This window comes from Copadichromis virginalis, linkage group LG23 (assembly GCF_057382275.1).
Source record: "Copadichromis virginalis isolate Kocher_CV1m ecotype Utaka linkage group LG23, C_Virginalis_male_GT1.1, whole genome shotgun sequence".
NCBI classification, from domain to species: domain Eukaryota; kingdom Metazoa; phylum Chordata; class Actinopteri; order Cichliformes; family Cichlidae; genus Copadichromis; species Copadichromis virginalis.
Window position 1 is genome coordinate 10,352,241 of NC_140639.1, and position 20,743 is coordinate 10,372,983.

General features: G+C 44.0%; 1 protein-coding gene and 1 long non-coding RNA gene across 4 annotated transcripts; one reads left to right on the top strand and one right to left on the bottom strand.

Moving 5' to 3' along the window:
* Positions 1-4,602: 4,602 nt before the first annotated feature.
* On the bottom strand, positions 4,603-20,557 carry palm1a (paralemmin 1a). 3 transcript variants are annotated; one of them, XM_085448573.1, is made up of 11 exons: positions 20,450-20,557; positions 14,196-14,240; positions 11,901-11,946; positions 11,524-11,604; positions 9,267-9,391; positions 9,103-9,166; positions 8,794-8,815; positions 8,657-8,725; positions 8,448-8,522; positions 6,217-6,348; positions 4,603-5,497 (listed from the first exon to the last, which is right to left on the bottom strand). In XM_085448573.1, exons 2-11 carry the CDS (start codon positions 14,201-14,203, stop codon positions 4,959-4,961), a joined length of 1,161 nt encoding a protein of 386 aa, XP_085304699.1. In that variant the 5' UTR covers positions 14,204-14,240; positions 20,450-20,557; the 3' UTR covers positions 4,603-4,958. The 3 variants fall into 3 exon arrangements, with proteins under 3 accessions (XP_085304699.1, XP_085304697.1, XP_085304698.1); XM_085448571.1 differs by lacking the exon at positions 20,450-20,557 and having other exon boundaries at positions 14,196-14,320; XM_085448572.1 differs by lacking the exons at positions 6,217-6,348; positions 20,450-20,557 and having other exon boundaries at positions 14,196-14,315.
* LOC146680321 (uncharacterized) lies at positions 15,840-17,927 on the top strand. Its single transcript, XR_014918231.1, has 2 exons — positions 15,840-16,120; positions 16,493-17,927. It is a non-coding gene; the product is annotated as an uncharacterized LOC146680321 (long non-coding RNA).
* Positions 20,558-20,743: the final 186 nt, after the last annotated feature.

Here is a 20,743-nt window from a genome sequence, read left to right on the forward strand (position 1 = left end):
CGCCGGTCAAGCACATCCCGAACATGCTCAATGGGTGACATGCTGTATGCTGGCCATGCAAGAACTGGGACATTCTCAGCTGCCATCTGCCCTGAACAATGTGAACCATGATTCATCCGTGAAGCGCACACCTCTCCAACGTGCCAGACGCCATCGAATGTGAGCATTTGCCCACACAAGTCTGTTACGGCGACGAGCTGGAGTCAGGTCAAGACCCCGATGAGGACGACGGGCATGCAGTTGAGCGTCCCTGAGACGGTTTCTGACAGTTTGTGCAGAAATTGTTTGGTTGTGCAAACCAATTGTTCCAGCAGCTGTCTGGGTGGCTGGTCTCAGACGATCTTGGAGGTGAACCTGCTGGATGTGGAGGTCCTGGGCTGGTGTGGTTACACGAGGTCTGCGGTTGTGAGGCCGGTTGGATGTGCTGCCATATTCTCTGAAACGCCTGTGGAGACGGCTTATGGTTGAGAAATGAACATTCAATGCACGGGCGACAGATCTGGTTGACATTCCTGCTGTCAGCATGCCAATTGCACGCTCCCTCATTGCTTGTGGCATCTGTGGCATTTTGCTGTGAGACAAAACTGCACATTCCAGGGTGGCCTTTTGTTGTGGGCAGTCTGAGGTACACCTGTGCACTACTCATGATGTCAGATCAGCATCCTGATGTGGCACACCTGTGAGGTGGGATGGATTATCTCAATATAGCAGATGTGCCCACTACCACACATTTGGACTGATTTGTGACCACTGTTTGGGAGGGATGGTTATATTGTGTATCTGGAATGAATTTTAGGTCTCTACGTCCATCCCATGGGGAATGGGAGCAGTAACAAAGGTGTTGCGTTTATATTTTTGTTGAGTGTAGATACATGTGAGGTTATGGTTAAATCAGCTGTAGAGAAATATTAGCCTTATCCTCCCTCGGGGATATTCTCCCTGACTGCACAGTTCAAAGAATAAAGTTTTAATTGTGCAGGAACTGTATTTGTGTGTTTGCATTCACATGGACCAGTTTAAAACGGTCCTGGCAACGCAGTGTGTCCCAGGACCTCACTCAGCCACAAAAACCAACGTGTGTGTGTTTCAGTGTTGCTGAGCAGCAGAATTTATCAGGAATGCTGCTGACCAACAGAAACACACACACAGAGTGAACACATGGAATTTGGAGTTATTTTACTTTGTTTTTTGTGAGTTTTTTTGGTTTTAAATCTTTCCTTAAAGTCAGGTTTGTAGTTGTCATTGTCTGAAAATTAGTGTTTAATCAGTTAGTTTAAGCGGTTCATCACAATAACAATAAAATACCAATTCAGACACTTGGGCTGCCACACACGTTCGACTAAATACAGTGAAACTGAAGAGACCGTCGGTCCATAAAGTCTGACCCCATCCTGCACATTCTTAAAGTGCATCTTTAAAAAAATAATTTCTGTTATTTGGCCTTAAATAACAGAAACCCAGAGTCACAGTTGCTGCTATATATTGTCCCTGATATTTGTGTGTGTGTGTGCAGCCCGCATGCACAGGGTCAAACTTCACTTGTGAACTAATCAGGGAATAACGGGGTGAAAACACAACCTGCTTCACTGTCAGCAGGTACTGTCTCCTGCAGTGGGCGACACTGAGCCTCATTCTGCAGGTTACTAAGACAACAGCAGGAGGCTGCAGAGCATGCAGACGCTGCTGAGTGAAATAAATCCCTCCGTTCTCCATCTGAGCTTGTTTTTATCTTCCTCAGAGTCTCAAACACAGCACTCTGCTGGTAAACCTCTGTGAAGTCACAGACCCACCAAGACAAACCCTCGATCTTCCACTCAGCTCCAGAAATGCTCAAAAGATCAAATAAAAACAGAAAAAGCAGCAACGTGTCAATCACTGTTCAACCCTGCCCTAAATCCTTCCTGCTTCCTGCTCCTCTCTGACCTTAATGGGAACATTATCTCCAAAACAAACATGTTTTATTTAGTCCTGAGACCATAAGCTCACCAGGAAAGAGTTCACTGAGCTCAAAGATCATCTGATGAGGAGACTCATTTCCTCACAGACTTCGATCCAATCAGAGCAGAGTCGTCACCCCCAGGACGTCAGACAGACCCACACTCTGTGTGTGAAACATGACGACCTGATGAATTTCAGACACAAACTGATGATCTGATAATGTTTCAATACTGATTTGTAGGAGCTGCTGCTCAGCAGATATGAACCTGGTTTTAACCCTGTTTCAAGAGCTTTCTCTATCAGACATTGCATCGCTGAAATCATGATCAGCTGTGAGGAGTCTGAAGAAAGAATGAGTTGAACTTCTCAGGTCAAGTGGCTTTATTGTCATTCCCACCATGTGCAGTGGTACAGTACACAGTGAAAGGAGACAACATTCTTCCAAGACCATGGTGCTACATATAACAGACACTCAACACAGGACTAGATAAAGTGCAAGTGAGCAAAAAAAAAAAAAAACTAAACAAAGACAGAAACTATACAGACACAGCAGTGCAATACAAAAGTGCAACAATGAAAGTGGGTTGTGCAAAAGCTAACTTGATGTATTAAGGGGTGAGTGTGTGTGTGTATGAGATTGTGCAAATAAGTGTTTGTGTAGCTGAGATATAGTCACAGTGAACTTTTTTCAAACTGCATTGTATATATTTGATTTTTTATTACTTAAATGGAATTTTTGTAATACCAAGGTTCCACTGTTGTAGTGGGACGTTAATCACTGGGACACTGCTAGGAAACATGTTGCATGTGTGGTGGGTTCCCAGCCAGCGTCGCATGGACTCCACACTGGTAAGGCACATTCTCTGTAGCTTGTCTCCCTGTACTAAATTATAAATTTAAGTTTGGTTTATTTTGCTTTACTAAGTATTAGTTCTTAGGGCTAAAAGTCCCCAAAGTACCAAAGTGATGGAAACTGCCTTTTATCATTATACCACCTATTTATGTGTTTTTCACTTGTGCTAAACAGAGAGGTCTGCTGCTGCATTTTGCCTTTTAGATATATGTAAATAGCTTTTCCCTCCAAGCAGTCCGGCTCCCGAGGACCACACTGCCCTCCTCCACACTGGACTCTCTTCTCCACACACTTCTTGGACTACATAACACTGTCCTCTCACTCCCGATACTTGCACTCTGCTGTATTGCACTGTTTGACTCTGTCTGTGTACTATTGTACTAATTTATTCTTGTTCTTTACTGTTCTTATTCTATTTCTATTCAAGTACAACACTGTTGTACTTATTATTAGTTTATCTTATTCCTGTATAGTTGTGTATATATGTATATTTTATTTTTTTCCAGTTTATTTTTACAGTTTGCACCTTTGATCTAGGAGGACGCTATTTTGTCCCACTGTGTACTTGAGTTTATATTGTTGGGTTGACAATAAAACTCTGCTTGACTTGACTTAAATGTTAGTCATGTACAGATTTTGTTTTATGTGTATAATGAGTTTGTCATATAAGGCTGCACGTTAAATAGTATTTTCAGTTGTGTTGGGAAAATTTACTTTTGTATGAATATGTGTTTTGTAATTGATCCATCTTAGTGGGGATTTAAATATTATAAGTGATTATCAGTAGTTTATTTTGAAGTATACTTTGCTTCATATTTGTCTCAGTTTTACCCCGCTATTACACTTGATTTTGAAGTGGCTGTTGAGAGAAACCATTGTTTTGATATTTTTATGTTTTTTAAATATTGTGGGCCAAAGTTGCATGGACTCCACATTGGGATTAAGAAACACCTGCTGCTGTGAAAATGCTTAGAAAATAAAGCCAGTTTTGCAACCAGTCCCTGTTTGTCATCATAAAACAGTCTACCATTTGAAATCTGCTACACTTGGCAATGACGTGTATGAGGGTGTGTGTGGCAGTCCGATCGCTGAGCTGTGAGAGTTGGATCCTCTTGGCGAGCGTCGCTGACTCAGCGGGTGGATCAAAAAACAGCTGATGGGATTGTGAGTGCTGTTTGATGGAGCCCAGTGTGAGTGAATCCTCTGAGGTTATGTCAGACTTTCAATGCAGCACGCTTCAAAAGATTTCCACAGAGACGAAGATCAGCGAATGCTTTTCAAACTTTCAGAGGTCAAAGAAGCAATCAACAATTAAAACGTTTAATTTTATTCAATAAAGACGACAGCAGCTTCGAGTTCTCATCTGTTTCCTGTAAAGATCATTGGTTTGAGCAGTGCTGGATTAAAACCTCTGATCACACAGAGCCATGCACGAGTCTGCAGGATAAGACCTCATTCAAGGACAGGTGAACAGACCTGTCAGGTATAAGACTCCAAACATGCATTTCTGTATTAAACCTTCATGTAGCTGTTTATCAGATTTATAGTGTACACATTAATTAATGTTATAGTTTGCACAATCTTTTACTCTGCCCATTTTTATTGTCTTTGTTTGTTTTCACTGCTGTATATGTAACATTTTACACAGTTTTCAGTGCCCGTGGCACTTTTACTGTGTTTATTTATTGTAGACTGGACCGTCTTCATCCTACTGCTCGAACACAATCATTTCCCTTGAGGGATAGAGAGGTACTTGTTGGTCCATATAGAAGGTGGAGGTGAAGAATTTAGGCTGCGGCACAAAAGCAGACTAGTTTCTGCTCATTTTATTTCTTCTTTTAAAAACTCAGACAGCTTCTAATAAATATAATAATACATTCACAGAAAGGAGGGGGAGGAGCTACAAACATCCTGGCACAGCGAAGGCGGAGGCTAACACTGAGGCTATGCTAACACTGAGACATGTAAGTACAGACGTGCAGAGTAAAAAAGTAAAAAGGCTTCAAGAAAATAGAAAAAGTAAAGAGAGGCTTTATACACCTGAAGGAAAAAACAGGAAGTGATGTTGGGAGGGCTGTGAGCAATGGGAGGAGTTTTCAGTCCTTTTTATTTTTGTATTTGCGTGCTACGTTTCAAGGCGGCACCCCCCCCCCCACAGGTCACCAGGTCACATGATGCTACAGCACTTACACAGCTTCTTCTCCTTCTCCTTCCCTGCCGTCTCCCCATTGCTTGCCACTGGTATCGCCATTGGAGGTTTAGTGGAGGTTGGTGGGGCCTTGGAGGTGGGCAGAGGTGGATCCGCCTCCTTTTCTCCCCCTGATGTCTTCCCGTTTGGGTCATCAATGTGCACCAGCTCGGCCTTCACCGTGCCCTGCAGCCCCAGCACCTTCTTGGTCTCATCTTCATCCTCTACGCTCTGGTATCCCATGAACACCATGGTAACCGGGTTCTCAGTGCTCGCCTCAGCCACGCTCGGCTCACCACCCACTTCGGCCTCTAGCCCTGTGATCTCCACTGGAACCTGAGGTAGCGGCGACTTGGACCGCATCAGCTCCAACTCCTCCCGAACCTCTGCTGTCGGGAGGGATGTCACAGTGGTGACAGTCTGTGACATCATCGACGCCTCATCAGCTTTGTGGATGAGCTCTTCAACCTCAGAGGAGCTGAGCAGGTGGATATCCTCACCATTCAGCTCATGGACCACTGGGAGACAGGAAGACACAGGTGAGGGTCAGAGTGCGACACCTGAATGCTCTCCAGCTGAAGGACCAATAAAGACTCACTGAGTGATGTCACAGAGTACACCTGTGCATCAGCTTCCTTCAGCTGGAGCTGAAAGTGATGAGGTGTGACCACCTGACTGTCAGGTGAGTGTTGATCATGCAGGCAGGCTGAGGCCGCTGTGGCTTTAGGAGAAGGAAAACTGCTGCTGTGAAAACCTGCAAACCTCCAGCAGGAGGCGCTGCAACAACCAGACACATGGATCTGCTCCTCACACTGTGCTATAAAATGTCCACTGCAGGAACTCAGCAGGAATGACCCTCAGATCTGAAACTCTCAGGATACAACAGCCTGTCACAGGTGTGTAACGCAGGTGTCTAATGCTATGAAAATACCTGGTGGAACATCTGGCAGGTAATGAGTGGAGTTCAGAGGTCCTCCCAGATATGCTGAGAGTTTCTGAAGTGAAGATGTGGAGGTGTTCAGCAAAGACTGTGAGGGCAAATAGTTCAATAATTTAAGAAAAAAAGAATGAGTGATTCATCATCTACAGTCCATGAGCTTGTGAAGAGATTCAGATAAATGCGCGCACAGCAGAGCTTAAATCAGCCCTTTGAGAGTCAGTTATTGCATCAGCAGGTCCCTTCTCTTAAAGCCGGCTTTGTTTTTATTTATTTTTCTTGTTTACTTGCTAACATCACCTTTCTGCTCATCTTCATAAACTTTGACCCCTTGGTCAGAGAGGTCAACAGGAAGTTTGGTGTTACTGGACAGAACCCTGGTTTCCCCCGTCACTCTGTCCCGCTCTACTTTAATCTCCACCGAGTACATCGCTGGATTGGGAGGGGTTAGAAGGGATCACAGGGTCAGAGGGGGTCAACACAACAGACACAATGAGCTGCTGCGGATCTAAAGATAAAGGCAGCAGGCAGAAGGTTAGATCACAGAAGAGAAGAGTCAGGACAGAGAAAGCAGCAGGTCATAAACAAGCACCCCAGGTGAGGGTAACCTTCCAATAGCAAAGGTACAGCTCTATTAGTGTGACATGACATAACCATGCAGAACAAAGAAGGGTCTGATGACCAGAAGGAATATGTGAGGCTCTGCTCGCATCATCCAGACTGACTTTGGTACAGTGTGTATATCCTCTCCTGCTGCCTCAAATAACTGAACTACCAAAACATTTCAGCTGCAAACAACCACAACTCAGATAAGTCCCAAGGATCAGATACATTAAATGGACACCAGCACCCACACATTACCCTGAGAGGAGCTGCTCAGCCATGAAGCTCCTGGTGCACAGTGTCTGCTGATGTTAATGCCAGGGATGGATGGATGAATGAATGGATGAATAGATGGATAAATGGGAGAATAGATGGATGAATGGATGATGGATGGATGGAAGGACGGATGGATTGATTGATGAATGGATAAACAGATGGATAAATGGGAGAATAGATGGATGAATGGATGGATGGATGGATGGATGGGAGAATAGACTAATGGATGGACGGACGGACGGATGGATTGATAAATGGGAGAACAGATCGTTAGGCGGATGGTAGAATTCTCCTGAACGGACTTTTGTAACAGTAGCGTCCTGTTAGCACCACATTGGAATTGCTGAGCTTTTCAAACTCTGTCTCTCATACAGATAAAGGCAGGTCACAGGTGCTGGATTAATACACCCGTGGCACTGATTCACAGATTAACAGGTGTAACTCAGGACTTTTGTCCATAAGTGTACATGGGAGACGTTTTCCATCAGATGTTGAGGGACACTGTGAGGAGGTGGAGGAAGAGGGCCTTGGATGCAGCTCAGGTTATTGCAAGAGTTTATTCCTGAAACTTGAAATCTGTGACCAGAAGCAGAGTTGCTGACGTTCGTACGGTCAGAGTCTGCCTCCTCTGTTGCTGCGTTGTTTGAGTACATGTGCATCACTCTGATTTTCTCTCTGCATGTTGAGTGAGGCTGCATGTATTTATTAAAGTCAAGGGAAAGAATGTGAAAGCTCTACTGATGTTTCTAATCTAACATGCTTCGAGCTTCACTTAACATGTGCATGTTGACAGTTGCTGTGAGGACTCGACCTTCAGGATGGACTGAGTGCTGACACAGCGGTCACACTCTGGCTCCGACATCGTCTTTTTCCAAATGCCTTCACATCTCCCGTGGAAACCCCTGCAGTCATGCCAGGGGTAGATTCAGACCTGCTTCTGTTCAGCCTTAAATACCAGCAAAGTGTCAGGAAACTCCCACAGCTTCATACATTCATTTAGCCCATGATTCATTTCAATAGCCTCCCACAGATCCTACACTATGAGGGAAACAACACAATAACACACACACACACCCATCACACCAGCCAACACACAAATTCACTGTTAACGTGACCCTAAAACGGACTTACAGATAGAAACAGGAAGGCAGCTGTTAGAGACACATTAAGGTCGATGTCCCCTCTCCTCCCATGTGTCTACACTCTATGACCTCTGACCTTACACATTTGCAGGGTGAATGATAACAGACTCATTAAAATCACTGAAAGCTGCGATTAATCATATTTTACTGATTCTTCGAACCTCATCACGGAGAACCAAACGCAAACTCTTAAAGTCAGGAAACAACATGGCTGATCTCATCTGTACTTTATTCTTTTACTGGCTTTATTAGACAGTGCATCAAAGACAGACAGGAAAGCAGGGGAAGACCTGCGTCAACCCTCCGGCTGCTCTCAGCCATAGGGCCTATGGCCATCTCCTTCTCCCAGTGAGCTAATCTTTAGCCATGGAAATATTCTGGATCTATTTCCTGACTTGGTGACTTCCAGGTGAGCTTCATGTCCCACCTGAGGAAAACTAGCTCAGTTCACCAGTTTAAGACGACCCCCGTCAGGTCGGTGCAGAGTGGGTGTGGTCACTTCTGACTCACCTTTCTTCATCTCCTCGGTCGCCTCTCTGGGTTTGTTCAGTCGAGGACTTTTGTTAACTTTGACCTCTGCAGGGGCTTGTGGGTAAAAATGGGCCAGGCACAAAGACAGAGCAGAGAAAGAACTAACAGTGAGGTTATCACAACAACTTACCGTAATGTAACTGTAATCTGATTACTGAGATCTGATTACAGTTATAGCACAGTCTCACCTTGGATCACCTGAGTTGCCAGTGGAGCCCTGTCCTGCTGATGCCTTTCGCGATCTTTGACCTCTACAGCTGATCAGAGACAAACGTGAGACAAAGGCTTCACGAATAAAAACAGACAGAGAAATTTAGAAATTTACCTGAAGCTGGTCTTGATGACACCTGGAGGCACAAACAGAGAAAGGAAGTTTATCTTCACAATAAGAGTCTTAACAGGAATCCTCCATCAATAAGTAGAAGGAAACGGGAAACAGAAACATGAAAAAACCTCCAAAGTAAGCCAGTCCTGCCAGTGAACCCCCCTCCCAACATCCTCACCCATGTAATCCAACCTAATTTGTTTCAAATGATCTATTAACCCTATGAGGACAGCAGAAAAGCTGATTTTAGAAAGGAAAAAAAGTGATATTAGAAAACGTTTGTGTGTGCGTGCGTGCATGTACACTCACTTTAATGTTAGTTATGGTCTGACAGACAGATCCAGTCTCAAGGCCGACAAGTTCCTGCTGCAGCCTACAGCACACACACACACACACACACACACAGTTGATGGTTTTAATCCCACAGTGAATAAGGCCACCCTTCCTGGATGTTCGGGCTCGGCGGCTCAGACCTGTCGATGGTCTCCTCCAGGCTCCGGGTCCGGGCCTCGTCCTGCTCCAGCTGTCTACAGACTTCGTTCTGCTCGGGTCCAGCAGATGCTCCCTCCAGGAGCCAGCGGTCCCTCAGAGCCTTTGACTGAAACACAGGTCACATAGATGACAGCTTCCTTCTAACACGTGAGGAGGCACGTATCAAATTCATATTTGTTCATGAAAGTTTATGAAAAGAAGAGCTGCAGAAACATGTGCTTAAAGTTCACTCGTGATCTGCTCACTATGAAGCCCACCACCGAAGCCGTCGTCATTCCTTCATCATTTCTTTATAAAGGAGGCAGGTTGAAGGTGTGCAGGTGAGTCCAGCTGTTCGATTGGAAGCTGTGAGTGAGACAGCTGACAGATCATCAGGAGAGGACAGACTGGCACTCTGATCCACTCAGAAAACAATTAACATAAAGCCCTGAAAGTCCACAGGAGACACCTGGGGATCCTGTCCTTCATCAAAGCTTCCAGCTAAGTGAGGAAGACTCTCCAGCAGGAAGATGTGTTATCATCCACAGAGCATGAAGAGAATAATCAAAGCAGATCAGAGGGTTCAAAGCATCTGTCAGCCTCGGGAATAGAAAGCTTCAACCTTAAAAAGTGTCAGAAAGGCTGAGCAGCTCCAGACTAAACAAATCAGCCAGCAAGATGAAGATCAGAGCAGCACGAGGAAGGAAACCTGGACATCAGACTTCACAGTCTGCAAAAAGATCCCCATGCACGGTTAAAACTAAACCAGCGGGTTCATCAGAGCTTTTTACATATATAACCTGAACTCTGGTCTCATTCTGAGCGTCTCATTAAACCCTTGCAGCTGACAGCAGCAGACACTCAGCTGCACGGCTCTGAGTGGGATTCGTCCTCGCCGGGTCGTCTTTCAAACTCTCAACGATTTTAATCAGCACCTTAAAAAGCTGCTCGTTTCACACACATGCTGGCAGAAAAAAAATCTTTATCCATTTATTGTTTTGACGTTTCGGCTACACAACACTACAAATTGGAGAGCATCAGCATCATGTCCTCAAAGGAGAAAACAGTGAAAATGGAATAAAATCATTTTAGTATCTAATGATTGAAAGCAGGCGTGCACAGACAGCAATGGGTGCTCATGGACCAACGTCCATCAGGAGGACGTCTGAGTGTCCCTTTAATAAACGCGTGAAGCCTGAATGGATCCTTTTAGTTGAATAAAATTATCTGGATGAGCTCGGGCTCTCTGAACTCGCGGCCTCCTCCTCATCGGGAAAACAGCTGCTATTTCACATGGCCCTGGCAGTCCTGTCCTACCTGCGTGCTGTTTGGCTGATCTCAGATATTTTTACCTTGCAGCTGTTCTCAGTTTGTGCCTCTTGAATCTCTGAATACCTGGAAGACTCGACACACAGTGAGCCAGCAGGAGAGAGTTACTCTTTATTTTTTCTGGTGAAAGACAAACTGATAAGAGTCATTAATGAAATATGATCTCATATCAAAGATCAATAATAGATGAGAGAATTTACTGGCAGAAATAAATTTTCCACAGCACTTCAGTCTGGAATATACAACATCTGAACGACAGGTTTCTGTCGTTGTTCTGAGAACACAACAGAGAGCCGCCTATCAGAATAAAACAGGAAATGACCACTGACCATCTGAAAGAAGGACATGAATAAAAACATCAGTGTGAAAGAGCTGGACTCCACAGAGCATTCAGGTTTTGGTTTCGTTTATTTAGTGCACAAAAATGTTTCTTTGTGGTTTGGCATCAATGTCAGCTTTGTAGCCAACTCCACACCGACTCGTCTCAGGTCCCGGCGTGGGACCTGAGGGAGGGAGGGAAACCTCGTTAACACAATCATCTCCACCTGCCCATCAGACTTCATGGCACAGCCCCTTGAGTGCACTGCAACACCCCTCCACTGCAGCGGAGCCAGAGACCACGCCCCTGCCATAATCAGGCCTGGATCAGACCCAGATCAAACCTGGATCAGGCCTGGATCCGATCTGGATCTGGTTGAGTCATATCTGGATCACACCTTGATCAGACCTGGATCTCTGCAGCAGTCTGTTTACGTGCCTGAACAGACTCAGAGCTCAGAGACATGAGGTCTCAGTCTGACTCGTGTTTCTGCGTCTTCACGCCTCCTAGCGGCGCGATTTAGAACGGTACGAAGGCTTCAGCATCTTGCTCACCTCTGAGTGCACCCGACCTTTAAACAGAAAACAGGAAACAGGAAGTGGTGGGCTCACCTTCAGGTGCTGTAGCGCCCTCCTGTCGTCCTCCAACTGACGCTTCTTGTTCTCGATCTCCGTCTGCCACTTCCTTTTCTCCTGCAGCATTATGGAAAACAGAACCAGCTGCTGATTGGGATCAATAATCCAATCACACTTCTGCTCTGAAGTAATCCACTGAGGTAATCTGATTACTGACTGCACTCTCTTAGTGTGGGCTTTTATTTTGAAATAAAATAAAAGTGTGTTTGTTTAGATAAAGTTTAAAATTCAGAGTCAACATTGATAACTTCGAGCAATAAAACTTACTGGGGGGGTGGGGTCTCACACACACATCTGAATCATTGATACTAGGTGTGTGAGATGCTGCATTCACTGACTGTAAGTAAACTCACCACAATGAGCTGCAGTCGATCCTGCTGATAGAGAACCTCGCTCACCCTGAGGGAGAGACAGACAGACAGGTTAATGATGTCACTGTGACATCACTGAATCGTACGTTTCCTTGTTCCGCTTAATACACAGATGCTCGATGCACAGCTCTGTTTACACTTTAACCTCACACACTCATTCATACACTGACTAGCTATCTCACACACACACACACACTCCAGCAGAGTCTTGAAGCGATCAGCTAACAAGTGCTCAACAGCGGTGAGTCATCAGTTATTTGCTGTAAAGATGGCTGCCCTTTATTCAGTTTGCTTGAGCTGAAGGCAGTGCGAGGCCTCAGGCGGTCTGTGCTGGCGGAGCTGCTGCTGGTTGGTGTAGCACTCAGGAAACCAGAGTTCACCAAACAAGGAGCAGCCAGACGCAGATGCGGCGTTGGTCCCGCCCTGATTCCTCCCTGAGTATAATGGGAGCATCGCACCCAAAGTAGACTTCATGTTTTATTCAGTGAGACTTCAACTGGAGGCTGAGACCATGAACTCATCGGGACAGAGGTCACTGGGTTCAGAGGTCAGCTCGATCCACCTCTCCTCTCTGGAGGACACACAGTATGCTTTACACTTTAAACTTTTCCTCTCAGACACCTCAAACAAAGCTTCACTTTATGGTCTCCATGGAGACCACAGTCCACTGCAAGGACCGACAACACCAGCAGCTAGAACCCGGCCCACTGGGAAGCAGTTCAGACACAGCGCCCTGACGAGGAGGAGGTACTTTAAAGGCTCAAACTGAAGCTCAGGCTCTTTCTGTGTTTTTGTCCATGCCTGCTCAGCAGCAGTGAGATGTATTATAGAGAGGGGCATGGCAGGTAATGGGACAGGAGCTCAGACTGATGATTGGATGATATTAATTATTGATCAGTTTGTGATCCGTCTGAGAGGAAAGGGTTCCGGTCAGTCAGCAGGTGTGTGACTTTTAATTGAAACGCCGCATTAGAGGCAGACAGGAAGTCCATGCACTGCAGTGACGAAGTACTTGCAGTAAAAACAGAAGAGTACAAATACTCAGTTACATGTTAGAGTAAAAGTACTCTCAGCTTAGCCTTATAAAGTAAAGATAAGCGATAAGATCAGATAAACCTTTATTAGTCCCACATTTGGCACTAACACGTGGTTCTGCTCTGGGCTGTGTCCTTGTCCAGACACCACATCCTACTACTGCCTCTGAGCCTCCACCAGGCTGCAGCAGCTCCATCAATCCCACAGGCACACCAAACAAGCACACAGGAAGTGCACTTCAAAATAAAACAGCTGCTGGGATGAAACTCAACCAGCTCCCAGATTCTGATTGGCAGTCTTTTCTGAAGTCTGGGTTTATAAGTGGCTGTGAGGAAGGCAGGAGGAAATAATGAAGAAGTGACAAAGAAAACAGATTTCTGCAGAACATGATGGAAAATAATACAGATAAAAAAATTCCCAAAACACAAAGTGGTAAGAAACCAATGATTTATCTGCAGCTTCCTGTTTACCTGCATCAGTTAAATCTGATTATCTGATGAACCTCAAACATGACGTACAGAAACATCAGAACTCATCTCAGCACCATCTGACACCTGGATCTGCTCCCAGGTGTGACTCTTCCTGTGGGAATCATCCATTGGGTGCGTCTCTGCAGGTGTATGGTAACTCCATAGTGAGTGAGACTTTGTGCAGGTGTGTCAGAGCAAGTTTTATGTTGACGTTTCTGAAAATTCACACTTTGTGGTAATTCTTGTAATTCTGTAAGTGACATCGTGACATCATTAAAGAGCCTGCCTTGCTGAATTTAGAAAACTGAACCAATCGGACTGGGGCTTAAACCTTATATTGTGAAGAACCCCGCCGGAAGTCACCCTCTCCTCACACGTCCAACTTGACGGAAGTGACTGAGCTCAAATGAGGAACACAGAAACTGATCAATATGTAATCATAGACGCTCGTGCTGCTTATTGATCAGAGCTGGTGCTGCTTCCGCAGGGGAAAGTAGAGCACAGAGAGGTTTGATCACTCCGCGGGTCCGCACGCCCTTTAACCCATCACCTGCCGCTGCGGTGACTTGGACACCCCCACCACACCCCCCAAAGTCTCCAGTTTGGTGCAGTTAGCCCCCCACCCATCCACCCCTCGGTCCTGACTCAGCGCCCTGATGCCGCACAATGACGACACGAGTCTCAGATACGTCACAAACACAGAAAAACAACCAGAAGAAGAAAAGAGAAGAAGGGAAAGAAAGAAGAGAGAGAAGAAATAAAGTGTACTCACTCCTCCATGTCCGACGGCAGATCAGTCCGCAGCAAAATCAAACATCTGATCCACATCCGAGAGAGCAAACAAACCCGCCCACCGGGGAGGACGGAGGACAGGAGGGAGGGGGAGGAAAGGAGAGGAGGGTAGGAAAGGAGAAAAGGGTAGGAGAAGTTTTGAATGTTGAACCTTTTTTGGTCAGATTTTGACGTCACAGTTGAAAGTGTGCTTGCAGATTCATAATCAAGAGATGAGAGTGAGGAAGACTTTTACTTTGAAATCAGTCCAACATGCAAAAACGCTGTTATTGAATCCCAAAAGGTTGATTCTGTTCATCTGGACGTTTTCAGTGGGAGAAACGTTTCGTCATCATCCAGGTGACTTATGCAGTCTCAGCTTACAGCAGGTCTCCAACCTTATAAACGGTTCCTCTGCACAATGACTGAAACTAGCCAGACAGAATCAGCCTTTTGGGATTTACTTACCTGGATGACTGAGCATGCATCAAGAGGCTGTTATTGATCAATTGACTAATGGATGGAGGATCGATTTTAAGAACTGTGAGGTGGACGGGATGAAGATGTGGAGCTCCTGGTCTCCATGATGACTTATTATTTTTATTACTGCAGCTGTCACGGGGACAGACTGGGACGTCAGACTCGGTAACAAAGCCTTCTGCTTCACACGAGTACTTCCTTCTGCACTCTCCATGTTTGCTCCTCGTCCTTCATATCATTTATCGTACATGTGAATCCATTTTTCATGAGCTTAAGTTTCATGAAGCTTCCTGCAAGTCATTCACATCATGAAAGTGATAAACACACGAATGAATCCAGAATTATCATCCAGTACCAGTAAGTACTCATACTTTAGTTACTCTCAGTGTAGTTGGAGTGCTTTTTAAACTCAGTGTTTCAGTGAAGCGCCAGGATGAGGCGCTTCATTTTGAATATAATGTCATATTTATGTCGACACTCCAGATATTTGGCAATGAACATGTTAAAGTTTTGTTTTTGGTACAGTTTAAAGACAGACATTTATCCCGAGGACAGTTTGTCTCGTTTTCTTTTCATTTAATTAACACGGAAGGTGAAGCAATAATCCTGCAGCAACACCTAGTGGTGGTTGGAAAGAATTTTTTTTAATGGTCGACTTCCTGCAGACCATGCTTCTTACTGTACCATAGCTGGACTGGCCATCGGGCTTACCGGGCATTTGCCCGGTGGGCCGCTGGCGATTTTTTGTTTTTATGGGCCGATGGATATTTTTTTATTTTTTTATTTTTTTTTAGGAAGGGTATATATAATGAAAGGTGTTGGATTGGCCAATTGGTCATGATCGACTCTGGGCTGGACCAATTACAGCCGAGGAGGCTGGATGCACCCTCCCCCTTGTTTAGCAATCAAGTGATTTTCGCGCATTGCATGCCGGGAACTCGTGGCAAAACAATCCAAGTACCGCATCAAATGCAAGCAAGGTTCCAATACCTTCTTTTTTTTTTCTTTGCCGCACAAAAAACTAATGTACAAAACAAAAGGAGAACAATGCCGGTCCGTACAAAGACAGACTCGACGAAAAGACAAAGAAAAGATACGAGGAAAAAATCAAAGGAGTGAAAGGGTCAGACCCTTACGAGCACACAGAGTGGACAAAAGACCAATGGCGTGTCCAGCGGGGTGGCCTGGGGGGGCACAGGCCACCCCCCAAACCAGACTGGCCACCCCAGGTGCCACCCCAAAGGCAAAACAATAAAATTCAATCAAATATCAAATGTCCGATTATGTTTTCACGGTGACGCTCAGATATCCGAGTGTAAGTGAATGCAGCATCGCTTCTGCGCTATGCGCATCACGTTAGCAAAGGTAGGAGAGCCAAGCGCGAAAGATGGCACTGCAGGAAACAATTTTTCGGTGAAAGAAAATGAGGACAGAATAAATGTCCCGGTAAGTAATATCAAGTTTGTTGAGTTTAGTAAACTTCGGTGAAATTAGAATACCAAGGAAAAAAATAACACTTAAAGAATTATTGCAGCTGTGGAATATTTCAGACAGTATGCTACTGAGGGCAGCTAACATAAGAGTTATGCGTTATAAGATATAATCTAAGTCGTAACATTGCTGTATGGAGCTGCAGATTTGGTTGCAGGTTAACATAGCTGGACTGGCCATCGGGCATACCGGGCATATCCCCAGTGACTTATTTTTTATTTTTTTTGTAACGGCATGAACAATGAGAGGTGGTGGATTGGCCAGATGCAGGTCGATGTGTAGAAATAACTCCGTTGTTTGGTGGTGGCTATGACGGGGCTTCCACAGAGGCAACAGGTGGATGAGGGAAGGGGAGGCAGGAGGAGAGACCCGAAGCAGCCGCCAGTCCGAGTGTCAGGTGAACTGAACTTCAGGTAAGAAGTTATGACCTGCAGTCTATCTGGGTCAGATATAAACCAAGTTTAGGTGGAGTTTATTTTCATGTTGCTGACTTTTTACTGTCAGTTGCAATAACTCATACTGCGTTCTAGCCAGTTTGACGGAGTTTTTATACAGCTGGGTGGGTGCTATGATGTTACTGATAGTGAACTTTATTTTATTCATAAGGTTAGTAGAGTTGCCAACGGCTCCTTAAAAAAATGGAATGGTCCCTCATTCAGAGAAAATATTACACGTTTCGTATTGAGCTGAGAAGAGACCCAGTTTGTCCCGGACTTTAGCTAGAATGGAAAAAAGACACAAAGCTGGATTTATTCTGTCTTTATGCTGCACAGCTGCCTCTTCTCTCATTCTCTCCCCCTCCCTCTCCTGTTGCTACTTCAATCATGAAACTGATCAATGATCAGCTGATCGGCTTTTCTCTCTTGTTTATCGCCCACTTTGCGCCAGAAAGAGGAAACCAGCAGATGTTGCGCTAAACAACAGCAGCACGTTTAAGCTTGATCGGCTGTTGTTAGAATGTATTTAATATTAATTTCTAGTATCAGCTGATGTTTGCTGGAGCCACAGCTGTAAAGCTGCTGGTCATGATGTCTGTTTAGATATGTGGTGAGAGGGAAACATGAAGATGAAACCAGGAGATGTCCTTACTGAACCATCAGAGCTGAACAGGTGATGGAGAAACAGGTTTACCTTTTAGGTGACATGAATGAGTTGAAGGGAAGTTATGAACTGTTTCTGAGAGACAAATAACACCAGGATCCTTTTTTATGTAGCAGACAGCTGGTAACTGTGCAGGGGCGGGTCTAGCAAAGTTTTGCCAGGGGGCCAGGTAGGGCATTAACAGGGAAAGGTGGGCACAAAGAAATACTTTTCTTTCTTATTCTCATTTAAAATACCTAGTTTTTATTAAATAATTATCTAAATCTTACAACCAAAGTTTTTATCTGACGTAAAATGTATAGAAATCATACATATACCAACAAGACTGTACATCACTGTCACAACAGGGTTTGTTTTCAGTCAAAGTCTTTATGGCTTTACTACCTGGTGGGTCGGTCTGTAGTAAAAATGCCCAATTTTTTTGTCCCAGTCCAGCCCTGCAGGTTAATACTGGCAGTGTCACCATGCCAGCTGACTGTATTTTATCATCAGCCAGTGTTGTTCTTTATCAATATTACCAAAGTTTACGATAAGGCAGCATAGAAAGTATTTACTTGCTTTCAGGTTTCATTCAAATGTTAGTCTTTTCAGTTGTTTCCCCACTTTTTTCCTGTTTCAAAATCAAACACCAGTTTGTGAGAAGATTATCTTCTTTTTTTAACAGGCAGATAAAGTTTTGCATTGGCATTGGCTAATTTGTCAATTGTTTGTTACAAATGTTCGTATTTTAATTTTCAAAAATGTTTTTGCCCAAAACATATGTGCACTATATGTCAGTAAAAATACTATGCAAATATTGCTGTCCTTGACTGCTGAGTAAACACTGACAAAGCACTGATTGTATCTCTTGTACTTTATCAACGCAGTATCTAAAAACTTTGCACCGTAGTGGTTAAAATCTCATTCTAATAAGAGTTAAAAGTGCATTTGGTTATTAGGTTTATAGGATTATTGAATTATGGTTAAGGGTTGGTAGAATTTTTTTTTAAAACATTATCTGCCAATTAAATCTGCCACCCTTCTCCAAATCTGTGCCCCTACCTGGCCCCCCCAACAAAAATTTTCTAGACACGCCACTGCAAAAGACGTCAGTGTGCTGCCAACTTTCACCACGCTCAGATTTATAATTACACGGTTCTTGGAGTGAGTGCATACACTCATGAAGTTTAGTAACTTCAGGTCACTGCAACAAGCCCAGGTACAGTTTACCGACGGATGGGTGCAGGACCTTGAAATGCACCGTGTAGGACGAAAGACTATTGTACGTATCATAAGTTTACCAGTCTCACAAATCGTCTTCATAAATACACATTCATTAACAGTTTATTAATAGGACCTTTGAGCTCAACGGTAATTAATTAGTAGTGGAAATAATTTCTGGTAGTGTAACAGTGTTTGTGGTATTATTCCACTTGCCACAAATATCAGTGTAATGGGGAAACAGCGCCCCCCCGCTCTCAGTGTGGCTGGTTAGGTGAGGCTGGCTGCAGTAATCGCTGCCAGTCTGCCGTAGCCATACGAGAGGTGAGTTGTATTGTTCCGCACACAATATAGCTAAGTAGTACAGACACATAAAACATGTTTGATTAGCTGACGAGCACCGAGTGTAATAAGTGCTTAGTGGACACATGTCCAACACCAGTTTTATGTACTTTTCATTTGTTTATTACAGTTTTTTACAGACGCTAGGACACATTTCTCAATACTTAGGTCACGTTTGCAAAACTCCTCACACAGTGAGCACAACAGAAGTCTATGTGGGCTAAACTGAGGACCAGTTATCATTGTTTTGGCACAAAATGCATTCAATGACTACATCTCTCAAATTACATGAATCATCTTCTCACTCAGACACAACAACTGCCAAAAACCTTTGTACGGACAGGACATTTTGCATGTGCTTACATACTGTTTTCAAAACTGTTAAACTCATGGTCAAAACAATAACACAATGCAAAACTTGAAAAGACAGCAAAATCCAACGGCAATATTTTATTGAAACATATTTTAAATCTAACAATGCAGTTTAACCAGCCACAGCTGATTCTCATTGTGGATGAACATCTACACAGTTGTTACTCCTTCAATTTTTCAACTCCTTCAATTCTGGCATGCCAGAAGATTCTTTCCTAGGTGTGTTGCCCTAGATGACATAAGATGTGATGTGGATGAGAACCTGTGGCCAAATGGAGAAGACCGAGTAGATTAGCATTACTATTGTATGTGTATCAGTGGATGGTGTGTATACGAATTCTTGTATTTTGGGATTACTTAGTGCAAAAAAATAAAAATACATAAACATAAATACATGATGTCTGATTCATTCCAGTAACATATATTGAAATTATAAACAGAGATGTGTCCTTGTTTTACACAGGAAAACACTGTGTAATGCTACATGTTGTTAGTGTTTTTTAGGTCATTGTTTTGTGGGTGACAAAGTGTGTTTGTCGGCTGTCAACCTTTGCTAGTGTTCTGGAGGAATGTTTTTATTTGAGACCTGAATGAAGTGTTTTGGTAGTTGTAGTGCATTTTGAATGTGGAATGAACTGCTTTGCCAAGCTGAGGGTCAGTTAGGAGAATTGTGTGAAGAGTTTTGCAAAAGTGACCTAAGTATTGAGAAATGTGTCCTAGCGTCTGTAAAAAACTGTAATGTGTGAAACTGTATGCTAAAGCGGAATGCTAATGAGATGTTCTGCCGTAGTGTGCTGTGCGGAGTGGTGTGTGGCGAGCCTGTGCACTGATAATACACCGTTGTTTCCATTCAGGAAATAAAGTGGCAACGATCGATCAGAGACTCCTTGTCTTTTTAAAAACACTACACAACGCAGAGTCGAGGAGTCTGTTTGGGCCGAACTGTTGCAGCGGGATGAAGCAGAAACCGGTTACAGTAGCATTACAGAAATGTAGCAGTGACAATAATATTGTATGTTGTAATCGCAATGGACAATAAGTGATACAAAACAACTGTTTTATCCTGTGAATAAAAGTATATGTTTTTGTCAATGTACCATGGTAATAACAGAAGCGAAACACAATATTGTGTCAGGACAATTTACTATTTATGCACAATAAATAAAGGAGCATAGCGCGACAATTTCTGTTCAGCGCCAGACTTGCTTGTAACCTATAGCACCAATTATGTTAAGAAAAATGACGTATTAACTACTAAAAAACTCTGACCTTTGTGGGAATGCTTGGAGCAGACTAACATGTGAGCTGGAGTGTTCTGGGACGTTATATTTGGTATATCCAGACCATCCGTCGGCTCTTACTTCGGAAACATGGCTTAAAAAATTTCTCTTCAACGACGTAATCCGATAAAAAAAAAAAACGATCTCTTTACCCGTCGGCTTCCCGTGGCTGTCATGCGACCGGATATTGAAGTTAATAATACAACAGCTTCTTGCCATTTTTTGGGTTTCTTTTTATCGCTGTGTAACTGAGTTCAATTGAAAGCCTGCGTGCGCTAGTACC

What these genes read in the sequence shown, in the direction of transcription:
- palm1a (XM_085448571.1), bottom strand. Translation starts at nt 14,251, where the DNA reads ATGTGGATCAGATGTTTGATTTTGCTGCGGACTGATCTGCCGTCGGAC. An exon ending in AGACCATAACTAACATTAAA is followed by an intron (nt 8,816 to 9,102) that starts GTGAGTGTACAT and finishes TTGTGCCTCCAG; the next exon opens with GTGTCATCAAGACCAGCTTC. An exon ending in GTCATCAAGACCAGCTTCAG is followed by an intron (nt 8,726 to 8,793) that starts GTAAATTTCTAA and finishes GTCTCTGATCAG; the next exon opens with CTGTAGAGGTCAAAGATCGC.